At 36.9% G+C, this 23555-nt stretch overlaps 1 protein-coding gene and 1 long non-coding RNA gene across 5 annotated transcripts in view; both read right to left on the bottom strand.

The window, feature by feature from the left end:
- ikbkb (inhibitor of nuclear factor kappa B kinase subunit beta) overlaps positions 1–23555 on the bottom strand; it is a 105922-nt gene extending 82367 nt beyond the window's left edge. For 2 of the 4 annotated variants that reach the window (XM_053624815.1, XM_053624816.1), the window contains exons 1-2: positions 23390–23555; positions 14507–14623 (exon numbers count right to left, since the gene is read on the bottom strand). In XM_053624815.1, coding sequence (XP_053480790.1) covers positions 14507–14611 — 105 coding nt within the window. In that variant the 5' untranslated portion in view covers positions 14612–14623; positions 23390–23555. Of the gene's footprint in view, positions 1–14506; positions 14624–23389 lie in introns of those variants that run through there. The other 2 variants (XM_053624819.1, XM_053624818.1) reach the window with 2 other exon arrangements.
- On the bottom strand, positions 1795–11380 carry LOC128607712 (uncharacterized). Its single transcript, XR_008385954.1, has 2 exons — positions 6695–11380; positions 1795–4118 (listed from the first exon to the last, which is right to left on the bottom strand). It is a non-coding gene; the product is annotated as an uncharacterized LOC128607712 (long non-coding RNA).

Genomic DNA, 23555 nt, shown 5'->3' with positions numbered 1-23555 from the left:
GGCTAGCGGCGTCGAATTACGTGCGTACGACGTCATGCTCCACTGACTAGGAAGCGACTTATACTTCCGGTTAGTTAAAAAAAAAAAAAAAAGGTCGTGTTCCATTTGAGATGATATTACTGTTCTAAAATTCATACACTAGATGGTAGAGTACATAATACATAGGGTAAGTGTATAGTACGTCATTTGGGACACAATTTTAGTATTTACTCTCCAAAGTGTGTTTTCGGAACAGACGTAACGTAATTACAGCCCGTGCCACGCGCAGACCAACTAATTGATAATGACATTTGTTGACAACAATTTTCATAATTGATTATTTTCCATTAGTTGTTGCAGCTCTAATTTGCACAAGTATTTTTAAAGTACATTTTACTGCTGTTATATCAAGTACAACTCACTTGCACTAGGGATGTCACGATACCAAAAATCTAGTAGTTGGTACTGATATCACCAAAAGTACAAGATACTTGATACCAAAGTCAATACCACGGTGTGGTATAAAAATAAAATGAAAAAATTTTTATTAAAAACTCTCCTGGAGGTCATCCTCCTCTGGCTGATACTTTAGTGATATATTTAGTGATATTTGATATTTTAGTTATCAAACACTGTCTGACAATGATTAATAAAACAGTGGAGGCTACAAGTGCTAAGGTGCACTCCTAAACGCATGCACGCGTACACACACACACACACACACACACCCCTTATACTCTGCATGTAACCATTAGTTTAAATTCACTGATATGATGGCAGGCCAAAAAGGTTTATTAAAACCATTAACATTTCAATCATTATTAGTGACATTAGGCTACATTTTGCTGACAGGACACAGGCTGAATGGCGATGCATGGTGGCCCATTAGGAGGTAGTTTATAACATTGCAATACATTAGCGTCGTTAACAAATACCTGGCTATCGCAAACATTACATGGAGCATAACGTTAGCTGGTTTCACATCCACAATGCCAGCTGCCTCAAACAAACATAATATAATATCTTTCAGGTGCTTCACCAAATTCGAGGTGTTTCCTCGCTTTGTTTGAAATGAATGATAGCATCGGTTGCACACCGGCCTCAGAGCATCAATTATATGTTCATTGTCATCCGCCTCGAATGCGAAGTATTTCCATATTTGACTCCTACCACCTTTCCTCTCAATGAGTCGGGGCGGAGCTAAACTTGTCGCCTAAACTATCTTCTGTAGTTTTTCCTAAACTATCGAGCTAAACTATCTTCTGATAGCTAAACTATCTTCTGTAGTTTTTCCCTTTTGCTTGTAGGCGTTTTTCTTCTTCTTTACCACTTGTAGACCGACTAAACACTTAGGCGTATTTACTGTCCCCATCAGTTCCGGAAAAATTGCAACCTTGGTACCTTCATTACCAATGGTACCTATGCTACTGCAGAAAAACAAGTACCATCACGGTTTAAGAATGTTGGTACCGACTTGGTACCGAAGTATCGGTTCTCGTGACATCTGTACTTGCAACCCACTAAACTTAACATTTATGAAGATATTAAGTAAATGTTACTTAATTAAATATAAACCATAAGTTATATTTATTTAAAGTAATTAAATAAAGTCAATAAAAAATGTTCACAGACAGGAACATTGCTGTCATCAAAATATAAAGTAAATTTTACTATTACGTATTAACTATTAAGTTAAATTACTCACTATAATTATGTAAAATGTTGCTAATTTTCTTTTGATAAATGTTACCAAATAAATGTAATCATTTTCTCTATGCATGTAAAATACTTTTCTAACAAATCGCACAACTAAAATACAATACAATTAAATAGTTTATTTTGTCAACATTAAACAACAATAAAATAGTCATGTTCACATGACCTTGTAAAGTCCTGAAACAAGTTTTTAAAGGCGCATTCAGTAAAAATGTCCTCGGATGTTACACCGTGGTGAACTCGTGGCCGCAATATTCAGATGGCGGCGCCGTTTACAAACATGGCGGACAGGGACTACACTTCCCAGCCATGCCCGCGCTCAAGTTCACCTGAGTATTGATCACCAACACCTGTGCGGCTGATAAGTTATAAAAGGCCTTATTAACCTTTGCGCCCTCGCGAAGTAAACGCTCAGTTCTCGTGACTTAGTGATATTACCAAGCCTTAGCTTTAATCTAGATTTCCCTGGTACTTGGACTTTCCTGCCTGTTATTCACGTTTACGATTCCTTGCCTTATCCCAGTTGGACTGTTCACCTGCATTAGTCTGTTTTCTGCTATTCCTCTTACATCGCGTCTGCACACGCCACCCTGCCCGTCCGCACTTGTCTCTAGCAGGTATCGTTACACCGGGGACTGGAGCCCTTATTTTAAACAAGTAAAATCATAAATGTAACAGTGGCATGACTTGCAACAACAAAACATGCATATCCCCATTGATATACAGTCATATTCATTTGTATTTGTGTAGACTGAAGACATTTGGGTTTGAGATCATGAGATTAATATGGGAAGAGTGTTTAGAATTTCAGCTTTTATTTTTTAATGGTATAAATATATATATATATATATATAGATGTGTTACATAGCACATTTTGTATCAGACTCTCCAATTTGTAGTCGAGCAAAAATATTGGGGCATGTGAATGACCTGTGTTTCTTGTTACCCAGGTGTATCCTTTTAGATTGTTTGTTTAAACAAGAAGTAGCTCTGAACATCTACTCTTGGTTTTAGCCTTCAGTTTCACTTGTGAAGACTGCATTTGTTGTTAAAAAAGATAAGCTAATATCAGAGAGCTGTCAGAGAGCTGTCTATGGGAGAAAAGCAAACCATTTTGAAGTTGAGAAAAGAGTCATTGCACAAATGTTGGGCATAGTCAATACAACAATACAAACAATACACATGTAATGTCCTGTAAAAGGAAGAAGCCAGAAGTCTCAGGAAGAAGAGTGACAGACATTGAATGGGTTGGCAAAGGAAAACAACAACAGCTGATGACAGAAACATTGTGAGAGCTGTGAAGAAAAACCCAAAAACAACAGTCAGTGACATCACCAACAACCTCCACAAGTCATGGGTGAAGGTATCACAATCCACCGTTCGAAGAAGACTTCAAGAGTAGAAATATTGAGGCCATACCACAAGATGCAAGACACTCATGAGCAGTAAGAAACAGAAAGCCAGATTGTAATTTGCAAGGAAATACAAAGATGAGCCACCAAATTTCTCGAACCAAGATTAACCTCTAACAAAGTGATGGAAAGGTCAAAGTGTGGAGAATTAAAGGATCTGCTCATGATCCCAAACATACAAGCTCATCTGTGAAACATGATTGAGATAGTGTCATAGCTTGGGCTTGCACGGCTGCTTCTGGAACAGGGTCACTAATCTTTATTGATGATGTATCTCATGATGGTAGCAGCAGAATGAATTCAGAAGTTTACAGGAACATTCTGTCTGCCAATTTACAGAGAAATACATCGCAATTAATCAAGAGGAACTTTATCATGTAACAAGGCAATGCTCTAAAACATACTGCCAAGTCAACAAGGACTTTATTTATGTTTTATGTTGTATCCATCTATATCCATCTTCTGATCTCAAACCCAAATGTCTATGGTGTATAGCACAAACAAATGAATTGGCCAATAGTTTCAGAGGGGACTGTAGAATGGTCATTTGTTGTTCTATTGAACAATTAAAGAGCTTTAATAGCTTTTGATGTCCTGAAGTAGCACGGCCATCTCATAACATAGGAGGCCTACTGTTTCTCCTTGATGATACCAGTGTTAAAACACGCCAATCTGTCCCCCTAGCTCCCTAGACCTCAACTGTCCACTGTATTGGCTCGTCTTAAGAGTAAGGTCACCCTGTAAATGAACAGACACAATTTGTGATATTAAAACAATGATCTAAAACATTTCACCACAATTTTATATTACATTATGCAGTGAGGAATAAGGAAAAATAACAACAGCAATATTATATCGTGTAATTCTATGCATAGATTTCTACTTGCCTGAATGAGAGCATTAGACCAACCACACTACATAGCCCTCAATTTACACTCCACAGGCTCATCATGCTGAGCATCCTGGGCCTGAAATGTGATAGCAAAACTCACTGCTGTACTGTCTTGCGTCCTGTTGATAGAAACATATGTTTATAAGACTTTGGTTTTTTAACTAACAAATTACAAATGAACTTAAATTTGTTTGAGTAATAATATTGACAACTGGCAAGGCTCGCATGAGAGGCTTTTCACTTTGTTAAAATGTTCAATTAAGTTAAATATAATGATAAAAAGCAGCAAAAATTATATTTTATATATATATATATATATATATATATATATATATATATATATATATATATATATATACACACACACACACACACATATACAGTATCTCACAAAAGTGAGTACACCCCTCACATTTTTGTACACTATGAACAAAAGTAAAACAATATGCCTAAAATCAGTGAGTAATATAAACCATAAGGTGCAGTGAAAGGGAGTTTTTATTATTAATTTAGGACTGTAGTTTAATTCAGTGCTTTGTGTGCATCCATAAAAAATAGTATATATGTATATATATATATATATATATATATATATATATATATATATATATATATATATATATATAGATAGATAGATAGATAGATAGATAGTATCTCACAAAAGTGAGTACACCCCTCACATTTTTGTAAATATTTGATTATACCTTTTCATGTGACAACACTGAAGAAATGACACTTTGCTACAATGTAAAGTAGTGAGTGTACAGCTTGTGTAACAGTGTAAATTTGCTGTCCCCTCAAAATAACTCAACACACAGCCATTAATATCTAAATTGCTGGCAACAAAAGTCAGTACACTTCTAAGTGAAAATGTCCAAATTGGGCCCAAATAGCCATTTTCCCCAGTGCCATGTGACTTGTTAGTGTTGCAAGGTCTCAGGTGTGAATGGGGAGCAGGTGTGTTAAATTTGGTGTCATCGCTCTCACACTCCCTCATACTGGTCACTGGAAGTTCAACATGGCACCTCATGGCAAAGAACTCTCTGAGGTTCTGAAAAAAAGAATTGTTGCTCTACATAAAGATGGCCTAGGCTATAAGAAGATTGCCAAGACCCTGACACTGAGCTGCAGCACGGTGGCCAAGACCATACAGCGGTTTAACAGGACAGGTACCACTCAGAACAGGCCTCGCTATGGCCAAAGAAATAAGTTGAGTGGACGTGCTCAGCGTCATATCCAGAGGTTGTCTTTGGGAAATAGACGTACGAGTGCTGCCAGCATTGCTGCAGAGGTTGAAGGAGAGGGGGGTCAGCCTGTCAGTGCTCAGACCATACGCCGCACACTGCATCAAATTGGTCTGCATGGCTGTCGTCCCAGAAGGAAGTCTCTTCTAAAGATGATGCACAAGAAAGCCCGCAAACAGTTTGCTGAAGACATGCAGACTAAGGACATGGATTACTGGAACCATGTCTGATGAGACCAAGATAAACTTATTTGGTTCAGATGGTGTCAAGCGTGTGTGGCAGCAACCAGGTGAGGAGTACAAAGACAAGTTTGTCTTGCCTACAGTCAAGCATGGTGGTGGGAGTGTCATGGTCTGGGGCTGCATGAGTGCTGCCGGCACTAGGGAGCTACAGTTCACTGAGGGAACCATGAATGCCAACATGTACTGTGACATACTGAAGCAGAGCATGATCCCCTCCCTTCGGAGACTGGGCCGCAGGGCAGTATTCCAGCATGATGACGACCACTGCCTTGCTAAAGAAGCTGAGGGTGAAGGTGATGGTCTGGCCAAGCATGTCTCCAGACCTAAACCCTATTGAGCATCTGTGGGGCATCCTCAAACGGAAGGTGGAGGAGCACAAGGCCTCTAACATCCACCAGCTCCATGATGTCATCATGGAGGAGTGGAAGAGGACTCCAGTGGCAACCTGTGAATCTCTGGTGAACTCCATGCACAAGAGGGTTAAGGCAGTGCTGGGAAATAATGGTGGCCACACAAAATATTGACACTTTGGGCCCAATTTGGACATTTTCACTTAGGGGTGTACTCACTTTTGTTGCCAGCAGTTTAGATATTAATGGCTGTGTGTTGAGTTATTTTGAGAGGACAGCAAATTTACACTGTTATACAAGCTGTACACTCACTACTTTACATTGTAGCAAAGTGTCATTTCTTCAGTGTTGTCACATAAAAAGATATAATCAAATATTCACAAAAATGTGAGGGGTGTACTCACTTTTGTGAGATACTGTATATATATATATATAGACTAGAAAACTTTATACAGCAGGCCAGCCAGCATGTTTTAGCAGGAACATGGCTAACCTTAACTATATTTCCTCTCCTCCACTGTTGATTAAGCTCCCTGTCTTTGGCAACTTTTATGCCTTTAGTTTTATGGAAGTGAAATAAATAGTGGTGCTTTCCCCGCATAGTTACATGTGGATGCAATTGTTTTTTACTAATCTGGTAACATTACCTAGCTAAGAATCATAAACTTAATGTTACGTTATAGAGAAATCACCCCAATTTAACATTACTTAGGTCATGTGATTATGTGAACATTATGTGAACATTAAGGTAATTATGAACAGTAACATATATTGCATCAAGCAAACAAGAATCAAACTGTCAAAATGCAAACGTACCCATGTATTATTACAAATCTAAACAAGAAAGGCAATAACTTACCTTACACACAAGATAATTCAGCCATGCAGCAGATCCGTGACAGCCCCAACCGTCTCTGATTCAAAGTTAAGCAGGAAGCTTGTCTTGTCCAAAGGCACATGATTCAAACACACTATACTTTTCGATTAGAGTTTACTTAGTATTTATAGGTTTATGTGCAATGACTATAAAACATTTAAATAGTATGAGTAAATATATAATAAAAGTTACTCTTCCCACGCAGTTCATTTATTACATTAATAAAATATGTATATATTTAAATTTTTACTTAAGAAATTCTAGTTTTCAATGAATCTTAATATTACAATGTAGAAATTATGACAGTTAATTTAATACATTTTACTCTACCACAAAGTTAATTTTTTTTAGTGTACCAGAAGCAATTGAGCCATTGTTAGAAATAAGAAACTCAACTCTTTGCATTGGTTATGTACCTAAATCTTTGAAATCTAGCAGTTATAAAAATAAATAAATTAATATATATAAAAAAAAAACCTGATCCAGATCAACTGTCAAATTATAGCCCAATATCAAAACCTCCTCTTTATGTCCAAGCTCCTGGAAAAGGTTCTAGCTTAATAGCTAAGCTCATACCGTTGCAATCAAAACTGTTCAATACCCATTGCAAATCAGGTTTACTGACAAAATTTACAGAATTTCAGCTATTTGCAATGAACATATCAAACAAAAACAACTGAACAATTGTGCAGTGTCCTCTACATGCCCAATACACCACAAATGCCACCGCACACAGTGAGTCCCAAAGTCTGTTGTTTTTCTTCAGTATTCACTTTACATGTTATTATACAGCACTTAGGAGAGCCTTTTGTGTTCACAGCACTGATTGATTCTGGTGCCGTGGTTAATTTTATCAATGAGGACGTCATTAAGCGCCTCAACCTACTGACAGCCCACAGTCACCACCCTCAAAGATCCAAGCCATCGACAAAAAACCCATAGGACAGGGCACCATAACCCAGCGCACACAATCCCAAGTTGGAACTATGAAACATGAGCACATTCAACTGCTGGTCACTACATTACCCACGCATCCCATCATCTTGGGTATAGCATGGTTGGAGCTGCATAATCCACAGTTGTCGTGGCAGGATAAACAACTCACCTGCTGGTCCCCTAACTGTTTCTCTCACTGTCTGCAAAAACCCAAGGTCATCATTGGTTTTACTTCCTTTGAAGGCCAAGACAACCATGGGGTGTTCACAGTTCCACAGCAATATCAGGATTTAAAGGACGTATTTAGCAAGATCAAAGCCAGTGCATTATGTCCACATCATACCTATGGCTGTGCCATACAGTTATTACCGGGCACTATGCCACCACATAGCTGGACCTACCCTCTTTCCATGGCAGAAAACAAGCTATGGATGAGTATATTCAGGGGCGCTGCAACAGGGCTACATTAGACCCTCCACATCTCCTGCATCAGCCAAAGGGATGAAACGGTTACCGCTTTCACACTAAACCACGATAAAATTCCTCAATGGTTAGTATTACTTTGTCATATTTAATTATCATTAAAACTGTGCTCGATTATCGTGATTTACAAAACTTGCGGTAAATGCTGTCCACACACACCCAGCATGAGTCTGATTCAAATCTGAAGTGTGGTCATATTTTGGATTTTATACAAATGTTAATGGAAACTTAATAGAAGATGGTAACCCTGTCTGCAGAGCTTGACAGAAGAAAGTTGCTGCGAAAGGGGGCTTTGGTGCTTCGTTGTTGCTTTTTCCTCCACCCCCCCCCCCCTCGCTTTTAAATCGCTTATGAATACCCGTGCAGCCGTGCACATTTCACTTTCGCTTTTGAATTAGTGCCAGCTCGGGGCAAATTGCTTAAATGGTGGGTTCATTAAAGGGACGTGCCGAAGGGGGGGCTCTGGGGGCTCAAGCTCCTGCCTTTTTCTAAATTATTTAAAAGTGCCCCTCGGAACATTAATTAAAAAATTATATTATGTAAAAAGCATTTGAATTCAAATTAACATGAGATTGTGCACAAAACAGTAACAAATTAATCACAAGAAAGTCTGAGAATTTTCCTATTTATTTGTCCGACTCGAGTCTTGTCATGACTCAATCGCGATGCGTCTTGCTTCAACAGGCAGACAGGTATGCTGAAACCTGTCACATCACAGCAAACCAATGACTACATTTCCCACCCTGAACTGGGGCCTACAATCATGGCCGCCATGGACCGCAATTCCCAGAACACTCACCTTCATTATAATCACACACACCTGCATCCAGTCTCACACACAATCACACCACAAATAAAAGAGACTGTTCGAACACAAAGTCTTTGTGAAGTATATGCTCAATTGCCTTCTGTCTCTGTCGTTACCAAGCCTTGATACCGTGTTTGTTTATTCTGGTTTTGACCTTGTTCTCGTTTACGACCTTGTCTCTTTGCCATGCCTAGTTTGGACTGTTTGCCTGATCGATTGACCCTTGCCCGTTTCCGTTTATTGTTTTCTGCCTGTTCCTTCGGATTGTTGTATTGGATTAAACTAATTAACCTGCACTTGCTTCTGTCTCAGCCTCCATTACGTGACAACCACTAGCTCTTCTGCTAACCTTTTCATATTAGCAGCATTTTATATGCTTATCACCAGTAGTTTTCAAACTGATTGAGATGAAATGTGGTGGTAAGTACTAGCTACTCAAGTTCTTTAAATTTCCAGACATGCAGGTAACCTTGTTATGTTATATAGTCAGTAAAGGCACAGAGATGATAAACAGACAGAGATGGCTGAAAATTAAAGAAAAACTGACACTGTGGGTGTGTCACTACATTTGTGGATGGTAATACATTTCAGAATGTTTAAATTTTCTTTTACTGATTCTTTGTATTCATCTCTCCACTAAAAATTGCAGTTTTGTTGTAATTATTTCTATAAATGTAAAAACAAAATATCATTAGTTTATATTAGTAGTGTCATTCTCATATTCATTATTGTGACCACACACAGTCTCTTTACAATGTCAACCAGGGTGATAACAATATGTAGTTAAATTAAAGTTAGTAAAGTAGTAACATAGTTAAAAGTAGTAAAATGAGCTCTTTGGTGATATAGCCCCTATTTTTTTTCTTTTTACATTTGAGCCCTGCCCCAGAGGAACTCTCTACATGTCCCTTGTTCATTATTATTCTTAATGAAAAACATTAAGAAACAACAACAAAACAGTACAATGACAAACTCGCTTATATTAAACCAAATCTTATGTCATTGTCCTGTCAGTCAACTCGCCTCACTCCTCCTGTCAGTCAACTCATCTCACTCTTCCTGTCAGTCAGCTCACCTCACTCTTCTCGCATGTTAAATGAAATCCGACTCCTTCTGATCTGTGCTGCAACTCTGACTCATTCGGCTCATGCTGAATTGAGCAGCCATGTTCAGTTTTTAATTGTAGTGACTGTTCTCTAATTGAACTAAATTATTTTTATTGCTATAAATAAGCCAAATGACAGTGGGGTTTCAGTGCTGTAGTGGGCAAAATGTAATTGTTGTGTGGCCGAACACCATACACCGACTATCACGTCAAGCTTAGTGACAACCATCCATCACTTTATAGTCAAATATAAAACCTGTTTAAATGATTTCAGTGTGTGTATCAGTACTTTTTAGAAATGCACCGATACTAAATTTCTCAGCCAATACCGATAACCAATTATTCAGAGTGATATCGGCCAATACCGATTGTTCTGCCTTTTATGCCTTCTTATAAATTAATAATTCATTTAAAATAATTATGAAAGAAATACAAATAAAAACTTTATTCTCTCCATTTCAACAAGCTGTTTCACAGTAACTGGTCTCATAAACAGAAAACACATTACTCAAGTTAACATTAACACATTTAACTAGTTTCTGAAGATTAAAGTAAGATTTCTTAACTTATTGAATCTTATTCATTCATATTAACATTGACTGAATTCTCTTAAAAAAAACCTTCTATATGGCGCACATTCACTCACCACAAACAAAAGCATTTCTACTTCATCATTGAACATCAAACTGGTAATATATAATATCAACTTTTTTTTTTTAAAACTTCTGCTTAACTGCTGCTCACTTCTGGTGTAAAATTTTGGCAGTGCAGAGCTTATAAACTGTGGTTTTGTCATCCTTCCACACAAGAGACATCATCTTTACACAGAGCATGAAATCAATGTGTTTTCCCGCCCTCTTTTGATTGGCAGGTTATAATCGGCCCTGATTATTGGATGTTTTTAGACTATCGGCCGACAGACGATAGCGGGAAAAATAGCCTTTATCGGCCGATACATCTTTGCATCTTTAGTACTTTTTGTACATTTTCAGCACATTTTAACAATACAGTGTTAATACTGATAACCATGATAGTTTGGTTACGATAATTGTGATATGAAATTTTCATACTGTTACATCTCTAGTCAGCCGGCTTCTTTTTTTGTGGCAAAAAAGTGGATGGTCTTCAGCAATGTATTGACCATAGAGGGATGAACCAGTGCACTGTCAAATATAGGTACCCTCTACCATTAGTGCCCGCCACTCTCAAGCAACTCATATCAACCCGATTCTTCACCAGACTCGATATCTGAAGCGCCTACAATTTGGTATGTATATGCAAAGGGGACGAGTGGAAGATGGTTTCAGCACCGGGCTCTCTAGCGCCCCTTCAGTTTTTCAATGCCTGGTGAATGATGTTCTGTGAGACATGCTGGGAAAATTTGTGATTGCATACATTGATGATATCTTGATCTACTCCCCTTCCTATGAAACACACACATCCATCATGTCTGCAAGGTTCTACAGAAGCTCCTACAATAACAACTTTATGTTAAAGGGGAGAAATGCAAATTTCACAAGACCACAGTCTCATTTCTTGACTACATAATCAATGCAGAGGGGGTTTCCCTGGACCAGGCAAAACTCACTGTGGTGCTTGAATGGACCACACCATGTACTGTAAAGGATTTACAGAGATTTCAAGGCTTTGCGAACTTTTATAGACATTTTATCAGGGGGTTTAGATTCATTGCCCAACCCCTGACCCAAGAATCCAGCTGCTAAACAAGCCATGGTCAAATTAAAAACTGCCTTCACCACTGCTCCCATTCTTAAACATCCTGACCCATCCAAGCCCTTCACTGTGGAGTTGGATGCCTCCGAGAAAGGAGTGGGAGCTATCCTCTTCGTAGAGAAGCCTAAACTCCACCCCATCGCCTTCTTTTCAAAGGAACACTCTTTGGATGAGAGAAACTAGGATGTGGGGAACAGAGAATTGCTGGCAGTTAAATTAGCAGGAGGAATGGGAGTAGCACACCAATTTGTGATCTACACCAATCACAAAAATATCTTTGAACAGCTAAACACCTAAACCCACGACAAGCCCGTTGGTCCCTCTTCTTTGCCCAATTTCACTTTACTCTTTCACTATTGCCCAGGTTCAAAGAATACCAAAACAGATGCATTGACACACCTCCACACCCTTGAAAACAGTGATGAGGTATTCTAGGTAGACCTAGAAAAGTTAAGGCTCCCAGAGTGAGCCTTTCGAAGGGGGGCTCTGTCATATCACAGCCTGTCACAGACTCAACTTCCCAGCAAGCACAGTGGCCTAAAAATATGGCCGCCACAGACTCCAATACCCAGAACATACACAGCTTCCTCACTTGCAATCACCTAGCTTCTAACACAGCACACCTGGGTTCAATCAGGCTCAAACTCACACACACCTTATAAAACAGATTTGAGTCAGTATACTCTTTACAAAGTATATGCTCACATACCTTGTGTTCTGTTGTTACCAAGCCTTATAGATCGTGATTGATTCTACTGTTTTTGACACTTTTTCTGTCCAGTGTTTTTGTGAGTTTTTGCCTTGCCCAGTTCAGTTTGTTTGTTCATTGCCTGACCCTTTGCCTGGTTTTTGATATACGATTCTGCATTACCCTTTGGATTGTCTGCTTGTTTTTTTCTAATAAACTGCATCTTTTAGCTGCGATTGCACCAGCTTCTACTCAATTTGTGACAGTTGGTAAATTGTAGTGATGGAAAGTTCGGATCATTTTACTGACACGTGTCTTTGAATCTTGTTCAGAAACATGAACAAATCTTTTTTCAAGTCATTTCGTTCATTTCAGCAGAATACAATCTCTCTCTCTCTGTCTGTCTGTGTGTGTACAGAAACAAATCACTCTCTGAGACAACATGTTGTTCCAGAGTAAAGATTTGTTCAAAATGAATGAATCATTCATGAACGCCACATCACTAGTAAATTGTTGCCATATGACAGCAGTGTGCAATGGTGTAAAGTATCATATAGTAAAAAATAACAATTCAAATTATTGTATTTTCCAGACTATATGTTGCAAAGGAATTTTTTTTGGTCACCTAGTAAGCATGTATAAGTAGAAGGAATTACAGTTATAAAAGGTATGTGGATGTACAGTACTATGCAAAAGTTTTAGGTGCCCTTTTTTTTTTTTTTTTTTTAAGTACAAACTTTGTTATAGATTATTATATGACTTCTACATTATCAAATCGGTACAAAAAACATTTTAGATTCCCAAACATTAGTTTTCTAGCACAAAATTAAATGTTACAGAAAATGATTGAATGTCATTAAAGACAGCAGCATATTACGTAAGAGACCACTTTTCAGACAAAAACACACAATGAAGGTTGGGTTTTGCTGCAAAAATAAGAAGCAAGTGTGACAGTCAAAGTCTCCAGAAGAACTGTGGCTGGTTCTGCAAGATGCTCAGTAAAACTTATCAGCTCATTTCCTTGTAAAACTGCACAAATTGTACTGGAGACTACTATTATTATTTTTATTTTTTTTGTCACACAAAATATTGACCTTGTTTCATTTACTACTGTTTACTGCTTTTTATGTTTATTTGTTTTTTAAATGTAGAAACATTTAATTTCATTATTTTGAAGGTATCTTTGCTCTACAGCATTTCTTTGCATGTGTCTATTTTTTTTGCACAGCAGTGTATTTACTCACTCAAAAATACATATAAAATTAAATCCAAGCATATTTTGGATAAAGTATCTTTTTAATTCTTTCTCCTGAATTCTTAATTCTTCCTCTTGAATCATAAAATTTAGATAAGATATATACATAAATAATATAAAATACAATGTCTGAAATTACAACAGCTTTTCTTATTTTGAATGTGAAAAAATGTAAATATACTATTAGAAAAACCTAGTGTCTTTTTTGCTTCATACATGACTGCACATACCACAGTTCATTACTGCATGTTTTTGCCACATGGCAACAATTACATTTTACCATTTAAGAGAATACTCACAATATATAAACTTGTTTAAATGACAAAAATAATGCTAATTTATCTCAGATAGTGTATCACTTTTTTCCTTTAAGTAGTTTTGCCTAAATATTGAAAAATTAATAAAATTTTGAGATCCCTCCAATGATCACCTTCACCATGATATGTGATTGCAGAAAAGGTTATCTGATATGGCATTTTTGTTATGTCAAAGTTAAAACCCCTTTTTTCCAGTTACATAGGAAAATAGTATTTTTGTATTATTGCCTATCAAAAATTCTTTTAGATAAACTAATTGTTGCCATATGGCAAGACCATGCAGTTAAGGGTTATACAACATCTGGCTACTCTCTTTAAGGGTGAATAATTCTGGTATGCATGTAGTCCTGGAGGTGTATGTAGCATTTAGTGTGTTTTTGTGTAAAATGATTTCAGCCAAATTGGGCCTTGAAACTGGGCCCTGTTACAAAATATAGCTCGAAGGAAGAGAAACAAAGTGCGCTATACCTTGTTCTGCCAGCGGGTAACATTGCCAAAGCCACCAGTCCCAAGACTCTCCTTAAGTTCCCAGGGGCCACAGTTCTGGGGCTGCATAGGGGGGGCACGGCTCATTGTGACTGCGAACTATCAACCATGCAGAGAAGTGTGCAAAAATACAACTTCATTTAAATGCAACAATGCAATAAAAACATTATGGTCAGTTATTCAGTTGTTAAAGTACTTATGCTGTACCATTTACCACTTCATAAACATTGAAAACACTGAAATTTAAATCACAAATTAGATATAATAAAGTTTACATTTACATGTTTTATAATGACAGATGCTATACTTATTAAATTGTTGTTGTTTTTTCAAAGAATGGGAAGTTAAGATACATTTCAAATAAAGTTGAGTGAAGTACATGGATGCAGAGTTTTTGGGCCCAGATATTCACGAAGGGGACTCATGAAAATGACACCAATCAGTAGGACCTCAAACGAGTGTTTACATAACAAAAGAAATAATAACAGAAATGAGAAAATGGCTTTTTTCGTTTATTTTCAAGATGAGAGAAACAAATACTAAACCCAAATTCCTGTTATTTTTTTCTTGGTTACAAAAAAATCATAGAGATTGATTATTTCTTTGGTACCACTGGGTGGCCTTAAATGCTAATGGAATCTCTGTGCTTATTTTATATGACCACTTGTTTTTTCCCAAACTGCATCCACTTTCTTGCATTCGTGGGCTGCTATGGGTATTTCTTTTGAAATAAAGTTAGCTTTGCTTGGCAACATCAGAGGATTGACAATAAATAATAAACCGTGTTCATTTGCTTATACATAGATATAAAAAGCAAGAGAATTGTGTGGAAATTGTGTGGTTTCGTTACATAATACATTGTACCATTCATATTTATTTAAAGATTTTCACTAGGCTACTTTTAATACGTAGCATTAGCACCTGGACCTCATTTATAACGCTGCATAAAAAATGGTTCTCAGTTGTTTCTTATGCATAAAATTAAGAATTGTCTTTCACACAGTAAAGTTGGGATTGTGCATAGTCAGGTCACACAAGTGTAAGTAATAAATTAATGCCAATTGTTCATAGCCACCATGCATGTTTGTCACTGATTATTTGAATATGAACATGCCTAACGTTTTAACCAAATATTTAAATTATGTGAATACACTGCATGATATTTGTAGTATTTCTAGCTAGAATACAAACTTGTGCCATAATCATGGAAAAAGCTTTGTGTGCGTGTTAAGTGTGTCTTGTATCTAATGTAAAGGCCACCATGTAAATTAACACTGGACCATTTAGGACAGCATGCCACTGTAGTGCTCGCTAGTGCTGTGTGATACTTTTTTCAGATTTGATTGAACAGGGCTGGCAGTAATCAGGCCTGGTTGCATCTAATCCAGCTGTACCCCATTATGAACGCAGTTTCATAGATTTGGGGAATTAGTAACTACAGAGGCAAATACATTTTCACATAGGCCAAGTTGAAATTGGATAACTTTTTTGCTTCATTAAATAACATTATCATTTAAAAACTGTATTTTGTGTTTACTCAGGTTGCCTTTGTTTTATCTTAGATTTTGTTTTAATTTGAAAAACAACTGAGTATGAGATATACACAAAAACAGAAGAAATCAGAATGGGCAAATACTTATCACAGGAAATTGTTGCCTTTTTTGACATATTGGGACATGCATATGGAGGACCAAACCTGCAAAAATTTAAAATAAATAGATTGATAGATAAATAAATAAATGTAATAGCAGGAAAATAAACAAAGGAATAAATGACTTAATAAAATAAATATAACTCAACTCATTTTAAATTAAATTTAATCCTAAATTTATTTTTGTATTATTTTTTTCCTTCATTTATTATTTTCTGTATTCATTTTTTAATTTCTTTTTATTCTTTTTAATTTTTATTTATTCTTTTATTTATTCTTTCCATTTATTTTTATATTTATTTATTCATTCATTTATTTTTATACACTAGGGAAATAAGTATTGAACACGTCAACATTTTTTTCAGCAAATATATTTCCAATGAGACTATTCACATGAAATTTTTACCAGACATCAGTACTTATTTATTTATTATAATATTTATTTATTTTTAATTTCTGCAGGTTTGGTCCCCAGTACAAACAAACATTTGATCCTCTTTGAAGGTGATACACTATAAAATGAGATTAAATTGACATTTTTCACAATTTAAATGAACTAAAAACAGATCAGTCGCATGTAAAAAGTAAGTTCACCCCTACATTTATCACATCATCAAATCCATAAAATTAGAATCAGGTGTTCAAGATTGGCTGCCAGTGATTAGAACCTGCTTAGGGAGCACAGGTGGAACTTATTTAAACCTCTCACATAGTGTCTGGTGTTCCCTTTGCTATTGAGCTGTGTGGTGTCATCATGCCAAGATCTAAAGAGTTCCATAAGGCCTTAAGAAAAACAGTTGTAGATGCCTATGAGTCTGACAAGGGATTTAAAAAGATCTCCAAATTATTTAAAATACATAATTGCACTGTAAGGTGTTTTTTTTTTTTTGGTAGTGTATATACTGTGTGTGTGTGTGTGTGTATGTGTATATATAAATATCTATTCCAAAGGATGGGAGGAACATGCAAACTCCGTGCACACAGGACGGAGGCAGGAATCAAACCCCCAAACCTGGAGGTATGAGGCAAATGTGCCAACCACTAAGCCACCATATAGTCAGGTCCATAAGTATTTGGACTGTGACAATTTTTGTAACCACCACAATGGATGTGAAATGAAGCAGTTAAGATGTTATTGAAGTATAGACTTTCAGCTTTAATTCAAGGGGTTTCACAAAAATATTGCATTAACCATTTAGGAATTACAGGAATACGTTTTTTACAGACCCCTTTCATTTTCACAGGCCCAAAAGTAATTGGACAGATGACAGTTAAGCAGTTTCATGGCCAGGTTTGGCCCGTTTCCTTGTTAAATTTATGATAAATCGATAAAGTAGAGAGATAAAAGGTCTGGAGTTGATTCCAAGTCTTGAATTCGCATTTTTGGTAGTTGTTCATGGGAACTCTCAATATGCGGTCCAAATAGGTGTCTATGCAAGTAAACGAGGCCATCATTAGGCTGAAAAAACAAAACAGACCTACCAGAGAGACAACAGAAACTTTAGAAGTGGCCAAATCAACAATAAGATATATTCTTAAAAAGAGAGAATGCACTACACCAAAAGGCCTGGAAGGTCACGTAAGACAACTAAAGTGGACGAATGCAGAATTCTTTCCCAGTTGAAGAAAAACTGCTTCACAATATCTAGTCAAGAACACTCTGGAGTAGGTATGCAAATCTTTTGATGTCTATCAACTATATATTTATATACATAGTGGAGGAAATAAGTATTGAACACATCAACATGTTTTGCAGTAAATATATTTCCAATGATGTTATTCACATGAAATTTTTGTCAGACTTTGGTAATAACTCAAGAAATCCACACATATAAAGAAATCCAAACATCAAAGTCCATAAATAAAGTTATGTGTATTAAAGTGGAATGACACAGGACAAAAAGTATTGAACACACTAGGAAAAAGCAGTTCTCCAAGGCAAGGTAAGGCAAAGAACCAACTGAAATCCATAAGTAATTATACCTCCTATCTGTGCTAATTAATATCAGCTGGGTTGGTAAATTGATGGTCTATAAAAAGACTTTTCGTTACCAAGGTGTCACACAAGAAACATCTCATGAGGGGTCAAAGCAAAGAGCTCTCCCAAGACCTTCACAACCTTACTGTTGCAAAACATATTGATGGAATCAGATACAGACATATTTCAAAACTTCTGAATCTTCCAGTAAGCACCATTGGGGTCATTATCCTCAAGTGGAAGCAGCATCACTCCATCATCAACCGGCCACGCACAGGAGCTCCTCGCAAGATTTCTGACAGAACAGTCAGAAGAGTAGCCCAAAAGCCAAGGACCACTCGGAAAAAGCTCCAGAACCACTTGGAGGCAGCAGGTGCCATAGTCACAGAGAGAACAATAGGGAATGCACTCCACTGCTCATGCTCACCCCGGAAGACTCCATTACTAAAGAAGGCATGTCGAAGCTCAACTCATTTGGACAAGCCTATGAAATACCGGGAGAGTGTAGTCTGGTCAGACGAGAGCAAAATTTAACTTTTGGGCTGTCATACTGCACACCATGTTTGGAGAAGAAATGGCACTGCACATCACCCTTAAAACATTATACCAACAGTGAAGTTTGGAGGTGGCAGCATCATGGTGTGGGGCTGTTTTTCATTGCATGATACTGGCAGACTTCATATAATTGAAGGAATGATGAATGGAGCCCTTTACTGGAAGATTCTTTCGAAGAATATGCTGACATCCACCAGGATGATGAAGATGAGACACGGGTGGACCAGCAGGACAACGATCCAAAGTGTACAGCAAAGGAAACTTCAGTTGGTTTCACAGAAAAAAATCAAGGCGTTAGAATGGCCCAGTCAGTCACATGACATGAATCCAATTGAACAAGATTTAAAGACAATATGTTTAGAAGAATGGGCCAAAATCACACCTGAATACTGCGGCCGATTAATTTCTTCATACAGGAAGCATTTGGAGCTGTCATTACAAACAAAGGCTTCTCCACCAAGTATTAAATAAGTTTCAGTTAGCATGTTCAATACATTTTTCCTGTGTCATTCCTGTTTATTACACATAACTTCATTTATGGACTTTGATGTTTGGATTTCTTTATATGTGTGGATTTCTTGAGTTAATACCAAAGTCTGGTGAAAATTTAATGTGAATCTCCTCATTGGAAATATATTTACTGAAAAAAATGTTGACGCGTTCAATACTTATTTCCCCCACTGTATGTTTAGGCCATCTAAATTGCAATTAATTTGAGAAAATAACAACAACAACAACAACAATAATAATAATAATAATAATAATAATAATAATAAAGGAGCCGATCCAATAGGGCCTTGCACCAGCAGTGCTTGGGCCCTAATAATTTAAGCTGCAACCTGCGTTGAATGGGCCCTCGGACCCAGGTGCACGTTAGGGCTGCTCTGCCAGGGGAATGCCATTTCATTAAAAAAAAAAAACACTTTTTAGCACTTGTATGAGTTTACGAGTGTATCACGATGTAAAACATGTAATTTCCTGTTGGCAGCAGGTGGCGCTATGACTATAACTGAATATTGGCATGTAGATGTACTCAGGCCAGGATTCGTATCAAATTTGTGAAGTTTGGTACAGATTGAACACGTTGACTTTAAACTGAAATCACAGTACCGCAAGTGGTTATGGATTATTTAAACCTGAGTTCACAGAGTCTCTGATGTTAAGGTGTAACCAGCATGATGTTGTTCAAGACTCAGATTAGAGTAGGGATGTTACGATACCAAAAATCTAGAAGTCTGTACCAATACCACCAAAAGTACACGATACTCGATGCCAAAATCGATACCACAGTGTGGTATAAAATTTTTAAAAATTAATTTTAAACTCTCCTGGAGGACATCCTCCTCTGGCTGATACTGGCAAAAAGAGATAGAGCAAGAGGGGGATATTTTAGTTATCAAACACTGTCTGAAAATGACTAATAAAACAGTGGAGGCTACAAGTGCTAAGGTGCACTCCTAAACACGCGCACACACACACACACACACACACACACACACACCTTAAACTCTGAATGCAAGCATTAGTTTAAATTCACTGATATGGTGGCAGGCCAAAAAGGTTTATTAAAGCCATTAACATTTCAATAATTATTTGTGACATTTCCCACTTCCTCTTTTGAACAGTTTACGGGACTATTCCGGCGTGTCTTCAATCACACTCCCAATGACAAGGAAACAGGTGAGGAGCTCCTGACTATTTCTCATGGCTCACGATTGGAGGCGGATGCAAGTGCAGATAATAAGTTTTAATAAAGACCAAAACAAAACACAAAAACACACTATGACCTTGTGGCAAAACATTAAGGCAAAGAATACACATAAACCAAAGACCTAAACACAGCAACAAAGACAAAGTCACTCAAACCAATGTTAAAAAGTCACTCAAACCAATGTTAAAAATTTGAACAATGATGACATTCATGCTCATGCCAAATTTCATGACTATCAAACCAACTGTCGCCTTACCATTAAAACCTTTGAATCTGATTTAGTGTTGTGTGTCAAGCAAATCTATTGCCCACCATTGTAACCTCGTTTAAGATATCCACTATTCCTTCGCAATTTATAATCACATATGTCTGGAGTTTATAATAATTACAGTTCAAGTGAATCTGATTATCTTTGGAGAAGGAGTAAGAAAGAAACACAAAACTTTCAAAATGGCCAACTTCCTGTTGGGCGGCACTAATACAAGCCAATGGGAAATATGTCCAAAATGATGTGGACAATGGCTCCAACAAAATTTTTTATATCAGATGAACTTCGTGGCAACCACAACAATAAACTCATTCAGAAATGTTAGGGGGTGCTATGGAGTCAACTGGCCAATACCTAAAAGAAATGACCAAAGAATTAAAAAATTTGGGCAAAGTGTGATGAGTATGCCAAATTTCCCTGACTTTTCGTGCACTACAAGGGTGACAAATTTGCGTTCAAAAATTAGGTCACCTAGCTATGGAGCTCAGGAGGCACACCGATGCTAAACTGTAATGTCAAGTGAAAAGTTGTCCTAACAGAAATAGAAATGCAAAGTTTCATTCATTTTCAGCTATTGTAAAAACCTCTCAAAACACAGTGGGAATGTTTGAAAACCCCACATTCCAGCCAGCATGGCCGACTTCCTATTGGGCAGAGGTAGATACAACCAAGTGAAGCTTGTCGCACTTATAAGTGCAACGGTCATACCAAATCTTGTGCTCCTCCGAGAAAATTCATCAAATTCCATTCCACTGTTTGGGGGCGTTCTGGAGCTGCTAAACCACAGCCATGCCTATTTACTACATTGTGTTTTAATTTTCGCCAGGTACGGTGCGTATGCTGAATTTCATTCATTTTGAAGCATCACAAATGGCGTCACAAATAAAATTGCTAAATAAAATAATAATAATAATAATAATAATAATAATAATAATAATAAACACCAAAAACAATAGGGCTTTGCACCTCCGGTGCTCAGGCCCTAATAATAATCCTTAGGAAAACAATAGGGCCCAAGCACTGAAAGCCCTAATAAACGGAGCAGATCCAATAGGGCCTCACATCATCAGTGCTCAGGCCCTAACAATAATCTAGATATTTAAGGTTCGTCATGACAAACTTTGATGTTGGCTTGGTAAAGCCGGTCTGAAACTTTATAATAGTTAACAGTTTGAAATCTGAAGCTAATGTGCAGCCAATACATCTAAAGTTGGATAGATACCTAGGGTTCCAATGCTTTTAGAGCTGCACAGATAGAATGCCAATACTTTTAAAGTTGGACCGATGGGGTGACAATACTTTTAAAGTTGGACCGATGGGGTGACAATACTTTTAGAGCTGAATTGCTAGATAAGGTGTCAATACTTGTAGCAAGAGAGAGAGAGAGAGAGGGAGAGGGATGAACTGAGAGTCTGTATTAGGTACATTGACAGAGTGAGAGGGAGAGAGGAGGGGCTTCAGACTGTGTGCACACAGGTGTGTGTGAGTTTTGACAGTTGGAGCCAGTCTCTGAACATTCCGTCAATGTAAGTGAATGGGAGTTTGGGGGATTTTTCCATCATCCGCTATGGGAATACCGGGAGTCTGATTGGTTTATTAAAATAGAGCATGACCAGTTTGATCAGCCTGAAAGACTGTCCTGAGTTTGGTGGAAGTAGCTTTAAAGCTCATGGACGTAACCTGGGAGGAGTAGCAATTGAAAATTTTGGATCTCAAAAGAATAATAATAAGCTCATAAAGCAAAACAGTATGTTGGTTTTCTCAAGCCAACATAATAATAATAATAATAATAATAATAATAATAATAATAATATGCTTATAAGGCTAAACAGTATTTTGACTTTGTTAAGTCAAAATAATAATAATAATAATAATAATAATAATAATAATAATAATAATAATAATAAGCTTATAAGGCAAAACCGTATTTTGGCTTTGTCAAGCCAACATTATAATAATAATAATAATAATAATAATAATAATAATAATAATAACGTAATTATTTTTATATGGCTTGTTCCAAACACATTACATGTTAGGTTTTATATTGTATACATGTTTTACGCTATACTAGCTTCACTGTAATACACATATTCTGTCCGCGGAAGAAATATCCTTAGCAGATCAACAAAATGGCGAACTCAGGGGGACTCTTATTTTAAGGGGTTTGTTGAAAGATATGCGGGTCGGAAAAGATGACCACTATGATATCAGCATTTTAAACTCACCCAGCAGTGCCAGAGAAATAGTCAACTTTTATGCTGGTTTTGTAACCAGAACAAAAAAAAAAAGAGAATTGGCGCTGAATATTTTTTTCATGTCTCATATAATAACAACAACAACAACAACAACAATAATAATAATGAACAAAAAAACCGTTTTCTGATATGTTATTTCCGACTTAATCAAAGAAACAAACTATTAAAATGTTATCTGATGTTCTTATGTTAAAAGAAATCCTGTCATCACTTTCGTCCTTTGCTACATATGGCTAGATTCACTATCGGTACATTTTCTTCTGAACAGATCAAAAGTAAGCTATAACTACTGAATAAGCAAGATAACTACTGAATACGTCACTCAATTTCCAGTTTGTAAGAAATTTATTTTCGGTGAGACAGCATATGTAACCGACAAAATCTCGCCAGCATATTTAAGATACTTATTTAACTAACGACCAAGCAAACAAAGTGGATATTTACCTTCACAACTGAATCGCTTCCCTTCACAAGGATTTGTACACGAGTACCAGTGAACGAACCTGTATTTAACACGTTACTCTTTGCGATTTTCTTTTTCTTTTTTATTTGTAAGCGTTATACTATACATCGTGTTTCGCTCCACTTCCTGAAACTGAGAAAACTGAAA

This window comes from Ictalurus furcatus, chromosome 5 (genome assembly GCF_023375685.1).
Source record: "Ictalurus furcatus strain D&B chromosome 5, Billie_1.0, whole genome shotgun sequence".
In the NCBI taxonomy this organism is placed as follows: domain Eukaryota; kingdom Metazoa; phylum Chordata; class Actinopteri; order Siluriformes; family Ictaluridae; genus Ictalurus; species Ictalurus furcatus.
The sequence above is the reverse complement of the archived record's forward strand: the minus strand, read 5'-3'. Positions and strand labels throughout refer to the sequence as shown.